This window comes from Schistocerca gregaria, chromosome 7, assembly GCF_023897955.1.
Source record: "Schistocerca gregaria isolate iqSchGreg1 chromosome 7, iqSchGreg1.2, whole genome shotgun sequence".
Taxonomy (NCBI): Eukaryota; Metazoa; Arthropoda; class Insecta; order Orthoptera; family Acrididae; genus Schistocerca; species Schistocerca gregaria.
This window is the reverse complement of record NC_064926.1, coordinates 329,627,647-329,650,270: the sequence shown is the minus strand read 5'-3', so window position 1 is coordinate 329,650,270 and position 22,624 is coordinate 329,627,647. Positions and strand designations below refer to the sequence as shown.

Sequence of the window (22,624 nt, the reverse complement as noted above, 5' to 3'; positions counted from 1 at the left end):
CACCGGCAATGGAGGGTGAAGCTTTGACAATGCCAGCCACTCGTGCTGGCGAAACGTCAGAAAAATCATTAGATGAACGTCGGCCGAAGAACCCGAAACAGAAGCCAATAGACAGTTTGTAAACAATTTGTTGTTTGATCTAAATATTACGGTAATTTTGTAATCATTTAGTAACAATTTTTTACATTACAGATTAAATAAAACAGAAACCTACTGATGATGACACAGAGATGTTTGGGAACTTGAAGAAACGGTGTTTTCCATAACAGGTGGACCCTGCATCCAGAAATTTTAACTGCAGACACGATGAACACAAGTAGCTGAAAATCCAAATGATGAATATATTTTTTCTTAATCCATCGAGATTAATCTATGCTGTGTATAAATTTTAGCTTTATAACAGCATAGGAAATGCCTTTAAAATATAACAATTTTTAAGTCTACATGGTGATGTCATGGAATTAGGTTTGAAAGTTAGATATTACAAATATGTATTTTTTGTTGGATATAGGGTTGCATCAGCGGTATTTTTGTGAGTGTAAAGGCTCTTTTCACGTGATACAGTTATAACTTTGGCTGAAATCTATATCTTTGGTAGGAATTTGTGTCTTAGGATCAATCTTTATCTTACAATACAGTTTTAACTTGTAGGAATTTGTGTCTTTGGATCAATCTTTATCTCACAACTTTAGTGTGCGTGGTTTATTTACGTTTTGTTAATACGAACCCATATTACTACAGGGGGAATGAATTAACAAATTATTTGCTTGGAAGTGAACAGATGTACACAAAGAGAGGCGCCAAAACTGTGTTTAAGAAATATAGATTTCATGGAATCAATTCAAAGGCAATGAGACGTGCTGTGCGGGATAATTTTGTTTTAAACTATCTACCTCCCAAACACCAACGCATAATTTGTGCCGGAAGGATTATCGGTGTTACTATAACATAAGAAAATATATTTATGCATAAGCACTCAAACTAAACACGTTATGGATACAGTTTCGCTCACATTCACGTTTCTTGCAATCCCTGATTTACTGAGGTAGTGTCTGCATAGAATGCGAATAGAAGTCTACATAATTTAAATGGAATTAGATGCTCAAAGATTATATTTTGTGAACTTAATGTACTAGAAATGGATGTCTATGATGAAGTTTTATATTTGTTGATGGAAATAAAGGCGGAACTGAAATGTCGAAGAGGGCTGGTGTCAATCCAGGTGTGTTGACTGAAAACGCTTTTTATACCATCGACCACAGCAGGATTACCATAGTTAACAGCACAGTCTGATCTAAAAATATAGGCCAGACACGTTAGAAGAGGAGAGAAGCTTGGAGGATGAGCAGTATCAGTCCAGAGGATTTTAAAACACAGATAAGCCTATTACATGTTGAAATATATGAAATAGGACTTTAAACTGCAATACATCGGTTTTATATTTTCAGCGTTATTGGAAGACTTTTCCGAAAAAGTGTGTGAGCCAATACTATGAAATTTTCAGCACCTGTTCGACATAGCCTATGTTGCTGCCTCTTTGGAACTAAAGCAATATAGTATTCTTTAATTAAATTCTGGTTTATAGTACTACATGTTAGCAAGCAATAGTTAATTTTGATAACACGAAATTCAGAACTCTGTGAATAACAAAATTTTAAACATAAACTAATCATTATTGTTGACTGATATTTTAATCCTCTTAGAACCTAAGAACGAAATTCACAATGTAATTGCACAATTAGAAATTCTGTTATAAAAAGGCAATGAAAAAACTAAAAATCTGTATTTGTGGCAAAAATACTAATCCTTGATGTTCGACAATATTTTTCCATTAAAACAAACCTATTTTCCTTTGAACCTGCAATATTTCATGTCTTTACCTTACTAACTACGCATGTAAAGATTTTTGAAGTAACGTTTTCGTTTTCTGCATCCCTCCGCCATTGACACTCTTCGTGAAGCCTAATACAGGTTACATTTACATGTGACTCGGATGCAACAACAAAGCTTCTTCTTATATGGCAAGCTGTCCATTTCATTTAATTGTGATCGAGAAATGTTTAGGGCTATAAGGAATGTTATTTACCATTCATTGCTATGTGCATAGAGTGTGAGTGATTTAGTTACACGGAAGCACTCGTGAGAGTCTGTTACTCCTCATAAAGCTATACTTCAAATATTATATACTTAATAAACATCTGTTAAAACCCTGCTTCCTCCGAATTTGGATATTAGACCACATCGAAAGCAAAAAAAAAAAAAAAAAAAATCGCTGCATTAAAATGGAGTTTATTTCTGTAGAAAATCGTAAGACGTATTATACGAAACTTTAGGGACGTACATTACTACAGCAGGCTCGAATGTTCCGGACGTAGTAAATCCTAGTCCCTGACTCTACCAGTCAAATATTCTGCGTATTTCTCTATTAGAGTTGAAATGTAGATACTGAACTCACCCAGGCTGCAGCACACCTGTTTGTGTGATTTATTTCCCCTTTGTTAATTTTTATTTCTCTTTCTTTGATTGGCTTCACTTTCTTAACGTTCCGTATGTGCTGAATGTGAACCGAGCAATATACAGTAATAAGCAGAAGCGATCTCGCTACATCACCAAGCATCATTATCTTTTCATGTTATTTATTTTTTTGTTTTATACGTATGTGAGATCGTTTCTGGATGCTCCAAATCTACATTCCGTTTCTTAAAATCTGTCGTTATATGTTGTGTGCAACATATTTCGATCGTGACGTTATGCCCCTGCTCGCATACTGGTGGACAATGACAAAGCCATTGTCTTGAGTGCTTTTCTTGATCACAACAATCCACCGTTGAGTTTACAGTTGCAATTAAAAGCTGCAAGGTGAACATGTATGAGTACATATGTGACAAATCTATTGTACTTATGAAATAGTAAGACGCCCGCTGTCTACAGCCGTATTCTTCGTCTTATTCTCCCAAGCCGAGTCAATTGTTCAGAGTGACATCGAAAGTGGAAGTCCTAATTTAAGAACACTACTGTATTTTATTGACTTTTTATTATCCAGTGCCCTATGCGCAATAAAACACAGTGGACTGTGTGCCACAAAGAACCATTATAAGATTTGAAAGGGGTCAACAAATTTATCTTTCAGAATGCTGAGAGCAACTTGTTCCTTTACTTGTTGACAGGAACTAGTTTTGCCGTTTTGTGCGTTATTAGTCACATAGTCCCTGCTAAAGGGAAGTGCATGTGTGTTTATTTATTAATTTTTTCTTTCATGCCATCATTTTCCTGCTTCCCCTTCCCCTTGTGTGTATCCAGAGAGTTTCGTAAAGTTATAGGCTTGTAGTGCCAACCTAACCTTTCGACGGTATGAGGTGGAACCAGAGATACTAGTTGGTCACTCAGGGTGGATGCACCAATCTGCTGAGTACAGATACAAAATTTAACAACTTCTTCTACAATCTCTCAGATTTTTATGAATTATTTTGCGGTTCCTGAATTTTCATAACTTCATAGATTTTCGGTCATCAGCCCACCATGTGTGTCTTAACTCAAGCCTATCTTTCATCTCCTATATTTAATGAATATATCTTTCTCCTCTGATTTCAGTGAGCGCCCGGATGCACATATTTCATGATTATTTTGTGAAATCCAAATTTATATAGAATGACTAATTTTTTGGGCGCCTGCCCACCACATGTTTGTCAGTTTAGAGACCCCCTTTCCTGGTTCTGTTTGTTGAACAGAAGTCTCTCTCCAGAGTTAAGTGAATGCTCAAATGTGTGGGTGATCATGGAATAATTTACGTCTTTAAAATTTTCGAAAACTAATTGATTTCTTTTGACCACTGTCCATTGTCGGGTTATGAGTATGTATGCTACTGGCTTGATATCCAAAAAGTCCATCGAGCTGATTCAGATATGAATAAAATGGTCATATACATTTGTGGAAAGTTTCTGCCAGTAAACGATTTTTACATTATTGTGTCCTTTGCAAGTGTTTCTTACTGATTCTGATAACCCACCTAGACGAATCTTTCCAGTACCACCCACTGCTCTCGAGGTTCCAACAAGCAGGTACGATTTTAGTCTTTTAAGAGCCAGAAACGAGCGTTCTACTGAACAATTTTTAAGTGCCATTCATAGAAATATTCTAAGAGAAATGTCAACATTCGGAAACACGTACTGTAATCTCTCTTTTCGTAAAAATGTACTCATTTCGACTGGTATATCACTAATCTCAGACGATTTCAAAGGTATCGTGAAATGTAAACATTCACAAAGGAATGAAGGCTCTAAATCTGTGTCATATGACGTTCGGAGGTTTTCTGCACGTTCAGCAATATCGTCAGATGAACTGTTCTTAAGGTTACTGAAAACTGTGAAGGAGTCCAACAGTGTTCTATAGCTTTGCTTCCTCCTCACCAATTCGGCGTACAAGTTGTCGAGTACTTAGAGAAATGTTTCGACTCTAAATTTTCTCCTTCCAATCAAAAAAACTTCTTTAGAGTCCACTTCTTAGTCATAATGAAGCTTGCGTTTTCGTGATCTTTTATAGGTGCATTCATAGTCTATATCAGTCACAGTCTCCATGGATTTAGTTCCGTAATAGTCCAACATGCCACGAATAGATGCAGTAAATCCTACAAGTGATTCATATAATTCATTTACTATTTTGCATCAATATTTACACTTTGCAATTTCAGATTTACACTATTAAATCTCTGGCGTATGTCCTTCCAAATTGTCATTATGAATACTATTTCTAGTCTGCTGAGTTGATTCAATAAAGCTGGCGCCTCATTTCACACAAGTGGTTTTTCAAACGTATTATTGGCGATATAGGTGAGGGCATTGATAATGCCCTCCCAGTTTTCATATAGACTTACACACGCATACTCTTTTGCTGACCAACATGTTTTTGATAAAAGTTTTACCGTTTTGCTTCCTGGTTTCATGTAAGAAACAAGTTTATCCCAGCACTGTGTAGAAGCAGAGCAAAAATTATAAAAATTTTGCACTACATTAAAAAATGAGCATGCTTCCCTTCAACAGCTTGCAGCACTAGTGCCGGCTAAATTCAAAGAGTGTGCTGCAGAAGGCACATAATGCACTTTCGGATATAGTTTTTAATGCGTGTCTGCAAACCAGTGTAAGTTCCTGACATATTGCTTGCGTTTCCATACGACTGACATCTATAGTCAGTAATATCAATTGAATTTGTAGACAGGACTTTTAGTACAGCCTCAGCTACGTTTTCGGACTTGTGTCCTGGCTTTGGTAAAAACAGAAGGAAACATTCAACAGGTTCACCATTCTTGTTCAAATATCTTAATATAAAAGATAATTGATCAATATGTGAAATGTCTGCAGTAGGATCTACTATTATAGAGAAATATTTGGCCTGTTTTATTTCACTTGTGATAATTCTTTTTATTCGTTCAGAAAGAAGCTCTATTATTTAATCACAGATTGTTGAAGAAAGATAACTTCTTATGTCCGTCCCCTGGAATTCCATATCGTTCAGTGTGCTCTATGAGAGAAGGATCAAACTCGGCTATAAGTTCAAAAGACATCATAAACTGACCATTATATAATGAATTGAATCTTTCAACGTGTCTACGTAGGGGAATTCCACAACTAGTTAACTTCTTCACTACTCCAAACACCCTTTTCAACACACTGCTTCAGTACATTTTTTCTGTCTCAACATATGACTCAAAATGGTTATCTATTGTTCCAAGTGACTTTTTCCTTGTTAAGAGGGATAGCTCAAGAATTTTTATGTTCCAGTGAATACTCATGAAGAGATAAATCATTAGAAATATTTTTCCAATGTGCAATAACATTAGCAGCAATTGCACCCTTATCTCTGAGCAATTAACGTGGTGCACAAGAAACAGCACCGGTACTACAGGAGTATACTAGAAAACACGCGAAGTTGATTCACCATTTAAAAGTTTATGGTAAAATACTTTTTTGTTCAAATATCTGGTTTTATCACCTACAGATCTTCTTGAATCAGAAAAAAACACCGTTACAATTTTGATTAATGCCACGTTGCAAGAGGATGTCGATTGTTGATTCACTGACACACCATTCTGCAGCGTCATCACTAACAAGGTTATTTCTTTTCGTAATGTTGACTCGACACTTAGTTTTTCGTGAAACTTTAAATCAGGAACAATTTGCTTTTCTTCACTTTTAACTGTTGTTTCATCTATATTTACTTCTTTTACAACAGCTGCAGTGCCAGAAATATCGTCCGTATTACTTGAACTCAAAGTCGAACCAGCAATATTTTTTACGAAAAATGTATCTATTCTGCCAAACGGTTTTAGAACATTAGCTTCTAGCTCACGCCTTTTCTTCAGTAATTTTCGAAATGCCACCTCACTTAATTTTGCGCTTTTGCTTTTTTCACTGTTATTCATGTTAAGGCATTTACAAAATTGTCAACCAACAGTCAAAATAATAGATAAAAATTTGTAAAAGGAAAGAAAGAAAGACTGTATCCAGTTCTAATCGTACTGCACCGCACATGACAACATGCGTTTTGCTTTAAACATGGCACACGAGAACAAAGAGTTTTCCTTTAATCACGGAGAGATGAGTTGCCCTTCTCAGATTACTCGACGTAACTGTGCTATGAAAGAATGACAATGAAGAATAATCTATTTTCATTGTCACCTGTTCCTCTGTTATCAGTGAACAGTAGAAGAAAACCTGCCGGCTGCAATTCGTCTCGTAAAGAAAATGGGACAGTCCCTTTTTTGGCTTTTGTTTCCCGCGTCGCCTGAATTTTAGCTGGGACACAATATGTTGTGCATGTTCTTGAGACTGTGTTTCTAATTTAAAAAGCAAATAATTTTTGCAATTTCTTGCAATGAGGTGTGCTGGATTGACTCTTATCTCACATATTCTTATAACATTTCAGCGGTTTCTGTGGACAGAGAAGATAAACTGCAAAATGTAAGTAGTATTGTTGACAGTTGGTGTGGTGTATTGTCATTTGTGTAAACACTGCTGCTATATCTAGAAGCAAATGCACCTTTTGTTCCAACATAAAATAAAAATAACCTTTCCTCGAAAAAAAATTGTTAGTTAAGAAGTTAAATATAAAATTCGCAATGCCACGTACTATTCGATTGCAATGAGTGGGAACTTTGATATCTTGCAGGCTGCAGCACAATAAATGAGACAAACGGAAGATGGTTTCTTCTTCTTTTCTCACCAAAAAAGTAACTAATTAAACAAATAAATAAAATTTATAAACTGTGGTAAAGTGTATTCCACAGATTATTAGATATTCCGCTTATGTTCTTTTCGTATAAACATGTGTTTAAAAATGTAAAACATTCCCGTTATCAACATGTTTTGTTAAACGGATTCCATTAAATCACAGCTCAGATAATAAAGACCACAGAGCTTTCACATTGTTTACAGTAATGGAGAGCTGACTTGATACTTCACCGTCATTTCTACAAGAAATTTAAGTAGAGTCGGGTTTTACATACTGAGGCCCACTCATGTTACAGTATCTAAGAAGCTGCTGATTAGTTTATCACAGCTTTTCACGGCTCCCGGTATTTTCACAGGGAAAATATGGTAGGGTTAAGTAGAAGCCGACAACATTCTCGGAAGAATAACGTTTCGGACATTGTGTAATACATTGCCTTCCTGACAGTTTACTTCAAAATACACTCCTGGAAATTGAAATAAGAACACCGTGAATTCATTGTCCCAGGAAGGGGAAACTTTATTGACACATTCCTGGGGTCAGATACATCACATGATCACACTGACAGAACCACAGGCACATAGACACAGGCAACAGAGCATGCACAATGTCGGCACTAGTACAGTGTATATCCACCTTTCGCAGCAATGCAGGCTGCTATTCTCCCATGGAGACGATCGTAGAGATGCTGGATGTTGTCCTGTGGAACGGCTTGCCATGCCATTTCCACCTGGCGCCTCAGTTGGACCAGCGTTCGTGCTGGACGTGCAGACCGCGTGAGACGACGCTTCATCCAGTCCCAAACATGCTCAATGGGGGACAGATCCGAAGATCTTGCTGGCCAGGGTAGTTGACTTACAGCTTCTAGAGCACGTTGGGTGGCACGGGATACATGCGGACGTGCATTGTCCTGTTGGAACAGCAAGTTCCCTTGCCGGTCTAGGAATGGTAGAACGATGGGTTCGATGACGGTTTGGATGTACCGTGCACTATTCAGTGTCCCCTCGACGATCACCAGAGGTGTACGGCCAGTGTAGGAGATCGCTCCCCACACCATGATGCCGTGTGTTGGCCCTGTGTGCCTCGGTCGTATGCAGTCGTGATTGTGGCGCTCACCTGCACGGCGCCAAACACGCATACGACCATCATTGGCACCAAAGGAGAAGCGACTCTCATCGCTGAAGACGACACGTCTCCATTCGTCCTTCCATTCACGCCTGTCGCGACACCACTGGAGGCGGGCTGCACGATGTTGGGGCGTGAGCGGAAGACGGCCTAACGGTGTGCGGGACCGTAGCCCAGCTTCATGGAGACGGTTGCGAATGGTCCTCGCCGATACTCCTGGAGCAACAGGGTCCCTGATTTGCTGGGAAGTGGCGGTGCGGTCCCCTACAGCACTGCATAGGATCCTACGGTCTTGGCGTGCATCCGTGCGTCACTGCGGTCTGGTCCCAGGTCGGCGGCACGTGCACCTTCCGCCGACCATTGGCGACAACATGGATGTACTGTGGAGACCTCACGCCCCACGTGTTGAGCAATTCGGCAGTACGTCCACCCGGCCTCCCGCATCCCCACTATACGCCCTCGCTCGAAGTCCGTCAACTGCACATACGGTTCACGTCCACGCTGTCGCGGCATGCTACCAGTGTTAAAGACTGCGATGGAGCTCCGTATGCCACGGCAAACTGGCTGACACTGACGGCGGCGGTGCACAAATGCTGCGCAGCTAGCGCCATTCGACGGCCAACACCGCGGTTCATGGTGTGTCCGCTGTGCCGTGCGTGTGATCATTGCTTGTACAGCCCTCTCGCAGTGTCCGGAGCAAGTATGGTTGGTCTGACACACCGGTGTCAATGTGTTCGTTTTTCTATTTCCAGGAGTGTATTTTGAAAAAACTACGAGGGTGATACCAGACAGAAACCCGATGTTAAATTTCCATTCATTCGCTTAGTAAACTATATACATTGCCAAGCTTGTATTGTCGAATTTCGTTCCTAAGGCTTATTCAAACTAGCAGGTTGTTTAACATTATTAAAAAATTTTGTTGTTTCTAAACGCAGTGATTATAAAACTTAAAAGGTTAAATTGAGTACAGAGCAAAAAATGCCGCCCCCTTAAGGTCCACCCCTAGGTCCGTGCCTAGTGACCTTAAAATTAAATCCACCACTGAGGACATAGTTTCAATATTGCCACCCACTTCTGGGTCATGTTGTGGATCTGAGCCCGAATGAAGCGAGAAGATATCGATCACCGTTGCTTATTAGCTCCGACTTTCTGCTTTACAAACCAATGTCAGAATGGGTGTGTGTTTCTCTCAGCTGCAAATCTTTTCATGGCTGCGTTTTCTTCCGTGTTAACTGAGATGCTAGTTTTGTATTCGATCACTCCTAATGACATCGACTTCTTCTTGTAAGTTGTTCGTATATTTAATTTTTAGTTACAGTACGGAACCAATTCACATACAGTTCTGTGGTGTGCATACTGTAAGACCTTCGGTACACACACCATCAGATTATTTGACTTGCCGCTCTAACGAAGTAGGCGAGTGTTAGCAATATGTCTCGTGGTCTTATCGTAGCGTGTTTATCTTCTGCCGTTAGGTCAGACGATAGAAATGCCACTTGCACGCTTAGAGTAGCAGATTGACGGAGACCAACTTTAAAAATAACTTGATTAATTTTCACACACATTTATTAAAATAATAACAACCATAGAATTACTTAACTTGATTCTGGATGCTATTTACAATTGACAATATGAAGTTCCTTTGGTATTGGTACGTTAATCTTATTCTCACATATCTCTGATACTTGACAAAGTGTCTATACATTTCTCTTCATGGCTATGTACAGGAATATGATAATCTTATTAGGTCCCGACTGAAACTTGACTATAGACTGGTACAGACAAACGTAGAACTCGTACAGACTGTTGCAGACAAATGCAGACTGGTACAGACTGGTGCAGAGAAATGCAGACTGATTAATCAGAGGTGTGTACACTCATTATAATACCTTGTGCGTTCAGGCATCACTGTCCGAGGGTGATTCTAGAGGAGAAAAGGTTCTACGTTAGCAGAAATCTCATTGGTTGCATTACATATTAATACGCGGATCGGCGAAAGCAGAATTTGGTCCGTCTCTAAGGCAGAGCCATCTCGTAGTGCAGCGACGGACGAGAGCTGTGCCTGCGCTGTTGTGCTTAGTGGGGCGCGCTCTAGTGGGAAAGTTGTGTACACGCTGACTACGTGGAACTATGTACACAACAAGTTCTTTTATGGAATTTTATCGAGCACTGCTTGTCTATACGATCAGTCTATCTCTGTAGAGATCTGTCAAACGACAGATGCATTTATTTCTTGGGACGTCGCCATGATTGTCATGATATTTGCTATTCCACAGTTGCGTTTTTCTACTTTGCGTAGACCTCGTCTATCCACAAGTGCGCTCATGTTCATCAGAAACAAAATCCGTGGACAGTATGCAGTCGAAACTTATCCCTTCACTAACAGGAAAAAATTGGCTGACGTCGCAACCCTCATTCGTCGGCACAATGGTAACACATTGCTTTCCCCGTAATTATATGTTGCACCAAATCGCGTTACTACATTTTTTCCGGAATCCAAACTGATATTCCCAGAGGTCAGTTTTACCAGTTTTTCTATTCTTCTGTAAGTAATTCATAATTGTTTAGCAACTGTAACTTATGGTTCAGTCTTGCCTTTTTTCTTGGAATTGGAGTCGTTACATTCTTCTTGAAGTGTTAGAATATTTCCACTGTCTCAGACATCTTTCAAACGAGATGGAAATTTGGTCTAAGTTTTCTTATATCCTCATACAGTCACTCAACGACGACAGCTTCCGTGCACCAGAGCATCATCAGCACAGTCACAGACTGTTGCTCTCCCTGTCCGTAAGATCATTTATGTATATATAGAAAAAGAGCGGTTCTGTCACTTTTTCCTAGTGTTCTCCGAACAATATCATTGTCTCTGATGAACACTCATAGTCTAGAACAATGAATTTTGTTCTGTTTCTTAAGAAGTCTTCGAGACCCGGCCTGTGTGGCCGAGCGGTTCTAGGCCCTGCAGTCTGGAACCGCGCGACCGATACGGTCGCAGATTTGAATCCTAACTCAAGTTAGTTAGGTTTAAGTAGTTCTAAGTTCTAGGGGACTGATGACCTCAGATTTTAAGTCTCATAGTACTCAGAGACATTTTTTTAGATATTTTTAAAAATCTATTTCGTATTAAGCTTATCCATTAGAACTAGTGACTGTTAATTAAATGTAAAAGTTATGGTATTTTTAGTGAACTAAATCTGTTTGTATGATCACAGAAGTTTTATTGAAAACCAAGAAAGAAGTTCAGATGACCAGTTGACTTATTTTTGTTTTTACGTTAATGTGATCTGAAATATTACTAAAGGTAGATTCTGTTTATTTCAGCTAGAGGGAGTATGTATAAAAGTTATACTATTTGTTATGAACTGCAACTGTTTTTGTGCCCATGAGCTTTCAATTTAAAACAAGAACAACATTTCAAATGAAATGCTGACTTATTTCTGTTCCTGCGTTAATATGATCTGGGATACTTGCAAAGGCGGGTTCTGTTTGTTTCAGCTAGAGCTAACGTATATAAAAGGACTGATTTATGTTAACGGTAGAGGACTTTACCGTTTGGATATATAGTACAGATTTTATTCTGTGATAGTATATTTACATTGACACCAGTGTAGTTATCATCTAAGGAGAAGAATATTTGTGAGGAGGGGTTAAGGGATGGGGCTATATTGCAAATACTATAACTCTGTAGTATTTTATTCCTAGGCATTCATGTTATGCCAATCTTGATTTAAGTATTTGACATAAATTGACTGTATTATAAGCTAATACACGAATAGAAATAACACATTAGATCACTTGAAATTTGTTCTTGTAGTAATTAATTAATTCATTTTATTTTGAGCTCTCATTTTAACGCCAGTGTAGTATTTCCCCATATATCGTTTTAATATACGCAAACAAAAACAAATAACATCCCTGGGAAAAGTAGGACCAATGCTATACCTTTTCGTCAAGATCTTTGTAACAAACGACGGTTGTATAGCACATGCTGGATGCTGACAGAGTTTCATTATCACAGTGTAAATGCATGCAGATTGTGTAAAAGAGTGTGAAGTGATGTACCAACTGGCTGTATTGTCGCAGTAAGCACAAAAAAAAGTAACGTTAGAAATATCGATGTAACTTATAGAAAACCATCAGAAGATGAGCCCGGAAAAGGCTCGAAAACCGGTTCATGGAATAGTAAGTAACTATTCAGAAAAGTGACTGGATACAGTTTGGCGTATATACATTTTATTCCATATATTTGTACCTTCATTAATAATCTACAGCGGGGCACTGTGTAAAACGCTTTCCAGAAATCTATGAATGTGGAATCTGGCTATTGCCTTTCAGCCATGGTTATCAGGATATCGCGTGGAAAACGAGTAAACTGAGTTTCGCACGAGCGATGTTTTCCACAACTGTGCTGATTGTGGACAGAATCTTTTCCCTTTCACGGAAATGTATCATATTCGACCTGAGAATATGTTCAAGGAATCTGCGGCAGACAGATGTTAAGGATAGACTTCTCCAGTTCTTTAAAAATATGAAAACTGAAACGAGATTTAGGATGCACAAGAATAGTTCAAATGGCTCTGAGCACTATGCGACTTAACTTCTGAGGTCATTAGTCCCCTAGAACTTAGAACTACTTAAACATAACCAACCTAAGGACATCACACACGTCCATGCGCGAAGCAGGATTCAAACCTGCGACCGTAGCGGTCGCTCGGTTCCAGACTGTAGCGCCTAGAACGCCACAGGCACTCCGGCCGGCGCACAGGAATGGAATCCGTTTATTTCCGAAATTTGAGACTGTAGTGAATTTCGTTTGGTCCTCCTCAGAGTCTCTGTTTGGGTGTGAGCAGGCCGGTTCCGGAAGTTCGACTACGGCGTGCGGAATCCCGAGGTATACGGCTGCCCCTCTCCTCCCGACTACGTGCTGTCCAGGGTGGAGGTCCCGGTGGCGCTCTTCCACAGCAGGAACGACTGGCTGGCGGCCTCGCAGGTAGGTATACTCTTCTCAGCCTTCTAATACAGGCGTAGTGCAGCCTGCGAGAACATTGTCTTTAAAATACGAACAGTCAAATGGTTCAAATGGCTCTGAGCACTATGGGACTCAACTGCTGTGGTCATTAGTCCCCTAGAACTTAGAACTACTTAAACCTAACTAACCTAAGGACATCACACACATCCATGCCCGAGGCAGGATTCGAACCTGCGACCGCAGCAGTCGCACGGTTCCGGACTGCGCGCCTAGAACCGCGAGACCACCGCGGCCGGCACGAACAGTCAAAGTCAAGTTATAGAAATTATAAAGCAGAAGTGAAAAAAGAAACAAGTGAATAAAGTAATAGCCTGAGATAGTAGGCACGGAGTGAGCGATCTGAATAAATGCTGTACCATTTTTACTTTCAGATTACGCTGATACTATAGCTCCCTACTTAGCACTCATATACAACCGCTCGCTCACCGATAGATCTGTACCTACAGATTGGAAAATTGCGCAGGTCGCACCAGTGTTCAAGAAGGGTAGTAGGAGTAATCCATTTAACTACAGACCTATATCATTGACGTCGGTTTGCAGTAGGGTTTTGGAGCATATACTGTATTCAAACATTATGAATCACCTCGAACGGAACGATCTATTGACACGTAATCAGCATGGCTTCAGAAAACATCGCTCTTGTGCAACGCAGCTGGCTCTTTATTCGCACGAAGTAATGGCCGCTATCGACAGGGGATCTCAAGTTGATTCCGTATTTCTAGATTTCCGGAAAGCTTTTGACACCGTTCCTCACAAGCGACTTCTAATCAAGCTGCGGACCTATGGGGTATCGTCTCAGTTGTGCGACTGGATTCGTGATTTCCTGTCAGGAAGGTCGCAGTTCGTAGTAATAGACGAAGTGATATCAGGTGTTCCCCAGGGAAGCGTCCTGGGACCTCTGCTGTTCCTGATCTATATAAATGACCTGGGTGACAATCTGAGCAGTTCTCTTAGATTGTTCGCAGATGATGCTGTAATTTACCGTCTAGTAAGGTCATCCGAAGACCAGTATCAGTTGCAAAGCGATTTAGAAAAGAATGCTGTATGGTGTGTCAGGTGGCAGTTGACGCTAAATAACGAAAAGTGTGAGATGATCCACATGAGTTCCAAAAGAAATCCGTTGTAATTCGATTACTCGATAAATAGTACAATTCTCAAGGCTGTCAATTCAACTAAGTACCTGGGTGTTAAAATTACGAACAACTTCAGTTGGAAGGACCACATAGATAATATTGTCGGGAAGGCGAGCCAAAGGTTGCGTTTCATTGGCAGGACACTTAGAAGATGCAACAAGTCCACTAAAGAGACAGCTTACACTACACTCGTTCGTCCTCTGTTAGAATATTGCTGCGCGGTGTGGGATCCTTACCAGGTGGGATTGACGGAGGACATCGAAAGGGTGCAAAAAAGGGCAGCTCGTTTTGTATTATCACGTTATAGGGGAGAGAGTGTGGCAGATATAATACGCGAGTTGGGATGGAAGTCATTAAAGCAAAGACGTTTTTCGTCGCGGCGAGATCTATTCCCGAAATTTCAGTCACCAACTTTCTCTTCCGAATATGAAAATATTTTGTTGAGCCCAACCTACATAGGTAGGAATGATCATCAAAATAAAATAAGAGAAATCAGAGCTCGAACAGAAAGGTTTAAGTGTTCGTTTTCCCAGCGCGCTGTTCGAGAGTGGAATGGTAGAGAGATAGAATGATTGTCGTTCGATGAACCCTCTGACAAGCCCTTAAGTGTGAATTGCAGAGTAATAATGTAGATGCAGATGTAGATGTTTGTTTGACTAGGTGGAAATGTAGAGAACAGTGATTACTCGTTTCAACCGCTTAAACGGTCTTCTTCAGATCAGGCTACAAACACGTTGTGTCTATTTACTGATGAGAGTTATTAAAAAAGGGATTGTTATTGAATGGAAGCTGGACACACGTAATAACAAAGAAATGAGATTACGTGTTCACACACATTATATGTCCAGCGCAATTTTTCGCTTAACAACTGAAACCTGAGACACATCTAATTCCAAAGTCCTGTCTGTACAAAAATGCCACACGACTCAACATTAATCTCACAATACTAATGCTCTGGAGGTCTTCTCACGTTGGACGGATTGGTCTGAGAAGAGGGAAGATTGCGCACGAAGTTCTCAATGGCGAAACAATTTCTTCCACCGGTAGAATCAAAAGCCTCCGCCTCTCGCTTCAGATCTCAAGGGTTGCCTTCAGCGACTCATTGTACCTTGTATTAACCTCTGTACTCTAAACAGACTCTATTCGTTACACCCCTATGGACCACGACGTGTATAGAAGCTCAATGCACTTATTTTCTGTGGCAGTACCAACGAGCAATAGGTGGGTGTGCCTCGTCACAGTGATCTTTCTGATAGGCCTTACTGATCACAGTAGAAGTTCACTGTCCTTTGTTGAAGTCAGTTGTCCATTGAAGAGATGTCCGACGGCCCATTAGGAGAGTAATGGGCGTTCTGGCAAGAAAAAACCAGACTCAGCAAGGTCAGCATCTGGCGTCAGGTTACAGCTGATGCTATTATACTTGTTATCTTCAGCGTCTCTGATACCAGATTACATCTGAGGGAGGCAGGTACACAAGTCATATTCAAGGTTGCATTCTTCCCCTACAGTGAAGTAACACAATTTTTAATGATTTGTAACATTAATTTTCAGAGATTTTTAAAACAGCTATACTGTACTTTGAAAATTATATATATATATATATATATATATATATATATATATATATATATATATATATATATATATATCAGGAAACATTCCTCACACACAAATAAAGAAAAGATGTTATGTGGACATGTGTCCGGAAACACTTAATTTCCATGTTAGAGCTCTTTTTAGTTTCTTCCAACTACGCTCAATGGAGCACGTTATCATGATTTCATATGAGATACTCTACCTGTGCTGCTAGAAAACGTGCCTTTACAAGTACGACACATGTGGTTCATGCACAATGGAGCTCCTGCACATTTCAGTCGAAGTGTTCGTACGCTGCCGGACGCGGTGGTCTCGCGGTTCTAGGTGCTTCAGTCCGAAACCGTGCCACTGCTACGGTCGCAGGTTCGAATCCTGCCTCGGGCATGGATCTGTGTGATGTCCTTAGGTTAGTTAGGTTTAAGTAGTTCTAAGTTCTAGGGGACTAATGACCACAGCAGTTGAGTCCCATAGTGCTCAGAGCCATTTGAACCATTTTTTTTGTTCGTACGCTTCTCAACAACAGATTCGGTGACCGATGGATTGGTAGAGGCGGACCAATTCTACGGCCTCCACGCTCTCCTGACCTTCTTGACTTTCATTTATGGGGGCATTTGAAAGCTCTTGTCTATGCAACCCCGGTTTAATGTGATTTGAAGAGAAGTGTGTGAGGAATGTTTCCTGAAAGTTTGGGCGTACCTTTTTGTAACACCATATATATATATATATATATATATATATATATATATATATATATACTAACATGTGGTTCATGCACGATGGAGCTCCTGAATATACATGTACCAAAGCTATAATGAAGGCAATCATGCTGATTAATGTATTAATGTCAACCTGTTGGCGGAAAATTTGCTTGAATATATATATATATATATATATATATATATATATATATATATATATATATATGTGTGTGTGTGTGTGTGTGTGTGTGTGTGTGTGTGCAGGGTGTCCCATTTACCTTGACCTCCCTAAATAACTGTTCCAGATGCAAATTACAAAATGTTTCAAGCAAATGTTCCTTAGCCCACAGGTTGACATCAATCAGCATGATTGCCTACATTATAGCTTTGGTTTTTACAAAGATATGAATCACAGTATGACTTCTTTAAATGGCACCCTGTATTTTTTACTCGGTAATTGGTTTCCTCTACTAAAGACCTCTTCAAAAATGTATCACAGTGTACGATTCACTTAAACACAACGTCATTAATTAAATAGCACAACACTGACTTTGAGCCCGGGATCACAACCTTTTCCCTTGCTGGAGCTGTCAGAAAACAAATGAAAACCAAGAAAAAACATAACACAAAATTGACATTGACTCTCCTGTACCATTGTCCAGGAACAGAACATTCAAAGGTGCTCAAAGTTGCGACCCTTGACACCGATACACTGGTGCACTCGTTGAATGAAAGAATTATTTACTGCTTCCAGTGTTGTCTGCTGAAGAGAATTACAAGCAAGTACGATACGTTCCTGCATGTCCTCTGGTGTTGTTGGAATATCGCGACATACAATGTCTTTAATGCACCCCCAAAGAAAAAAAATCCACAGGATTTAAATCAGGAGACCTAACAGGCCAAGTAACTGTTCCTCCTCGACGAATCCATATGGCAGGATACCAGAGGTTCAGAACACGACATTCACGCAAGGCATTATGTGCTGGACATCCATCGTGTTGATACCACATAAGCATTCAGATTCTTAGCATAACTTCGTCCAGAAGAGGAGGAAGAATTCGTCTGAGGAAGTTGGCATACGCTCGTTTGCACTACCATTGATGAAATGAGGGCCAATAATTGTAGTACCAAGCATCCCACACCAGACGTTAACTGTCCATTGACGCTAATGTTCCACCTGTCTAAGCCATCGTGGGTTGTAGCTGTACCAGTATGCATGTTCCTTGTATTTACCTGTCCTTTGTTTGAGAAGGAAAATTCATCGGTAAATAGAATATTGGAGAAGAGGTTCGGGTTGGCGAGGATTTACTGCTGTGCCCACTGCCAGAACTGTACACGATTCTGGAAATCATTCCCATGGAATTCTTGACGTCGGTGTACATGGTAAGGATAGAACCGGAGACGTGTAAGAATACGATGCACACTGGTTTTAGGAATCCCAATCTCGTGTTCAAGCTATCGTGTGCTCACATGTGGATTCACAGCAACGGAGGCGAGAATAGTAACTTCTGCAGCTTCGTCTGTGCGAGTGTTACAAAGATTGCATTGTCGTAGGTTGAAACTTCCCGTTTCCTGAAGCGTCAGAACAACACGAGAAAACATCCGTCGGGAAGGTGCGTTCTTGTCAGAATATCGCTCTCTGTACAGTTCCGCTGCCTGCATAGCATTTCGCCTACCTTCAACAACAACAACAACAACAACAACAACAACAATAAAAGAAACGTAAAGTCGATGCAGTTTGTAGGGAGGACAGCCTTTACTGTATGCCTACTCTACACAACCGTACTTAAAAGGACTAAACGACAGTAATAAATGTACCCGTACGCAAGAAAAAAGTACTGTAATTAATGTTCTTACATCCCCATAGATGAGGAGCATTTCTACCTTCTCTTCGTTGGTGTACATTCCAATCACACAACTCTTCAACTGACGATGGTTGACGGAATGACGGGTGTGCATTCTACTTATGTTTACATTTGTCCTGTCATCCTCAGCACGTGGATGTTTTCTATTACCCCGAGTACCTGCGCTAAGAGCTGGGAGCGTCAACGTCAATGTTGTGTTATGTAATTAATTACGTTGTGTTTCAGTGAATTGTACACTGTGATACATTTTTTACTAGGTCTTTAGGAGGGGAAATGAATTACCAAATAAAAAATTCATTATGCCATTTAAAAAAAGCCATACCGCTGTTCATATCTTTGTAAAAAATAAAGTTAGAACGAAGGCAGTCATGCTGCTACAGAACACTTGCTTGGAACATTTTGTAATTTGCATCTGGACAAACAGGTATTTAGGGTGGACAAGATAAATGGGACACCCAATATATACATAATTCTTATAGCTCTGTACGCTATAACTAATAAAGCAATAAAGAAATTATATATTACACTTCCCATTGAATCAGTATTGACTGTCTGCATTCTTTACAATTCATTTTTTTCTGTATACAGTTTTCAATCTTTTGTACGATATTTACTATACATGGGAAACGAGGACTAGCAGCAGCTGGTGAAGAAATACCACACACACACACACACACACACACACACACACACACACATACACACCGTATGAACTGAACACTCTCATCTCCGTTTGACGTTTACTAATGAGATCGCCCCATGCTGGGAGGAAATAAGGAACTACTACGAACATGCACTCAACTCAAATTTCAATAGGTTATGAGATTAATTGGTTGATATGCGAGTGGAACACATTAATTATAGGATTAAAACATGAAATATTTGCGTTTATTACAGTACCTTTCACACAGATAGCGAATTTTATTGCTTATTTGACTGGACATTGACACGACTCGGTTATTAAGGGGAAGGAGGTGGGATGAATAATCTCACCATTATTTATAGTCATTTTTCATGTGGTGATGTTGGTGGCAAACATTAGGTCGGTATGATGCATCTCCTTGAAGCTGTGTGATTGTGAGTCGGCAACTCTCTTCATTGTTCTGGCGCTTTTGGACGAGGAACCATAATAGTATCCACACTGACTGTTCGCCGTGGGTTGCTTAGTAGAAGTAATACACTCCTGGAAATGGAAAAAAGAACACATTGACACCGGTGTGTCAGACCCACCATACTTGCTCCGGACACTGCGAGAGGGCTGTACAAGCAATGATCACACGCACGGCACAGCGGACACACCAGGAACCGCGGTGTTGGCCGTCGAATGGCGCTAGCTGCGCAGCATTTGTGCACCGCCGCCGTCAGTGTCAGCCAGTTTGCCGTGGCATACGGAGCTCCATCGCAGTCTTTAACACTGGTAGCATGCCGCGACAGCGTGGACGTGAACCGTATGTGCAGTTGACGGACTTTGAGCGAGGGCGTATAGTGGGCATGCGGGAGGCCGGGTGGACGTACCGCCGAATTGCTCAACACGTGGGGCGTGAGGTCTCCACAGTACATCCATGTTGTCGCCAGTGGTCGGCGGAAGGTGCACGTGCCCGTCGACCTGGGACCGGACCGCAGCGACGCACGGATGCACGCCAAGACCGCAGGATCCTACGCAGTGCCGTAGGGGACCGCACCGCCACTTCCCAGCAAATTAGGGGACACTGTTGCTCCTGGGGTATCGGCGAGGACCATTCGCAACCGTCTCCATGAAGCCGGGCTACGGTCCCGCACACCGTTAGGCCGTCTTCCGCTCACGCCCCAACATCGTGCAGCCCGCCTCCAGTGGTGTCGCGACAGGCGTGAATGGAGGGACGAATGGAGACGTGTCGTCTTCGGCGATGAGAGTCGCTTCTGCCTTGGTGCCAATGGTGGTCGTCTGCTTGTTTGGCGCCGTGCAGGTGAGCGCCACAATCAGGACTGCATACGACCGAGGCACACAGGGCCAACACCCGGCATCATGGTGTGGGGAGCGATCTCCTACACTGGCCGTACACCTCTGGTGATCGTCGAGGGGACACTGAATAGTGCACGGTACATCCAAACCGTCATCGAACCCATCGTTCTACCATTCCTAGACCGGCAAGGGAACTTGCTATTCCAACAGGACAATGCACGTCCGCATGTATCCCGTGCCACCCAACGTGCTCTAGAAGCTGTAAGTCAACTACCCTGGCCAGCAAGATCTCCGGATCTGTCCCCCATTGAGCATGTTTGGGACTGGATGAAGCGTCGTCTCACGCGGTCTGCACGTCCAGCACGAACGCTGGTCCAGCTGAGGCGCCAGGTGGAAATGGCATGGCAAGCCGTTCCACAGGACTACATCCAGCATCTCTACGATCGTCTCCATGGGAGAATAGCAGCCTGCATTGCTGCGAAAGGTGGATATACACTGTACTAGTGCCGACATTGTGCATGCTCTGTTGCCTGTGTCTATGTGCCTGTGGTTCTGTCAGTGTGATCATGTGATGTACCTGACCCCAGGAATGTGTCAATAAAGTTTCCCCTTCCTGGGACAATGAATTCACGGTGTTCTTATATCAATTTCCAGGAGTGTATTATCACGGTGTCGGGAGGCAGATGCTAGGCAGGTAAACTATGGTTCTCAGACGACTGCTTCGTTCCCAAGCACTAGACCGTACGATTTCGTCTACTTAACATGAAACAGGAAATTAAATACAGTATGGTGATGCACATTCAGATTGGAGTAAGCAACAGAATCAAAGTCAGCAGACTAGGTAAGTGATGAATGGAAGAGCCTCCACGTCCTCCTGTTTTTGGACTGCCTCACCAACTATCCCTTCACTTCTAATGACTCTGCATAACTCACACACTCCGCGAATTTTTGCTCCTCTCCATGTTGTCATTGGTGGGCTAAATTTGCGGTTCCACCTAATGATTTGTCGCCGTTTGGTGACCACGTCTTGCAGTCGAAGGGAAAATTTTCTATCTTGTGTGGACTGGAATGACTAGGGAACTGGCGTTTTCCCATGCGTTCCGAGTATTGTTCACAATCAATCCAGCACATTGTTCTGGTGTTTTCCTTAGATGCTGTGAAAGCAGTCTCACAACAAGTATTTGTAACGGCTGTCTCTGCCTGAGGCCTGGACACTATTACATTTGTGTCTTATCTAAGAAATTGCCATCAATCGTGATGTATAAGAAGCCTCCCTATTGTCTGGCAAATATCTTTTTTAAGCGGGCTGAATCTTCTTCCGCAATCCCATAGCCCCTCTCCATATGCCTTCTTGTCACATTTATGTATAAGCTCTATCTTAGTGCCTGCAGGGTTCCGCAAATTAATGGCACGTTCCCCGATGTCCACTAGGCCCTTCGCAAAGTTTCTATTCGTACGTGCACCGAAGGCACCCACCAGCCTGTCCGTTGGGTGGGTGCAAGATGCACCTACGTCTCTATCTTTAGCAGTCGCTTTATGAGGTCCGACTTCCCCTCCTCCTGAGCTGCTGGAGACGGGAGGCGATTAAAGTCTCCACCGGAGGAGATGTAAATGCACGTATAGTGTGCAGTCGACTTGGAAGTATACATATTACACAGAATTCAGGCTGTCAAGGCTAGAGGTGTAAACAAACAAGTGCTTATAACGAAATAACTCGACCTGTTTTTGTGTAAAAATGCTATCGATAGAGCCACTCTCCAAGACGTGTCCTCAACATTTCATGAACAGCACTGAGTCTTGTGGCACATGTGCACGAATGATTACTGTGCAGCAGGCAGAAATACTCCTGACAGTCATTATGTGGACGACACATCGAAAGATTCAGCGTCTGCTATGGCTAGCAAAGTTAAAATCTGTAAAACGTGTTCAGCAGAGTGCAAAAAAGGAATACAACACAGATCCTCACTCACGTAAATCTATATATAAGTGGCACAGAACTCTTTGAGAGACAGGAA

General features: G+C 41.4%; 1 protein-coding gene across 1 annotated transcript in view; it reads left to right on the top strand.

Moving 5' to 3' along the window:
- LOC126281175 (lipase 3-like) overlaps positions 1-22,624 on the top strand; it is an 83,951-nt gene that overhangs the window by 41,649 nt on the left and 19,678 nt on the right. Inside the window, exon 4 of the mRNA XM_049979861.1 lies at positions 13,197-13,336. Within this exon, the coding sequence (XP_049835818.1) occupies positions 13,197-13,336 (140 nt within the window). The remainder of the gene's footprint in view (positions 1-13,196; positions 13,337-22,624) is intronic.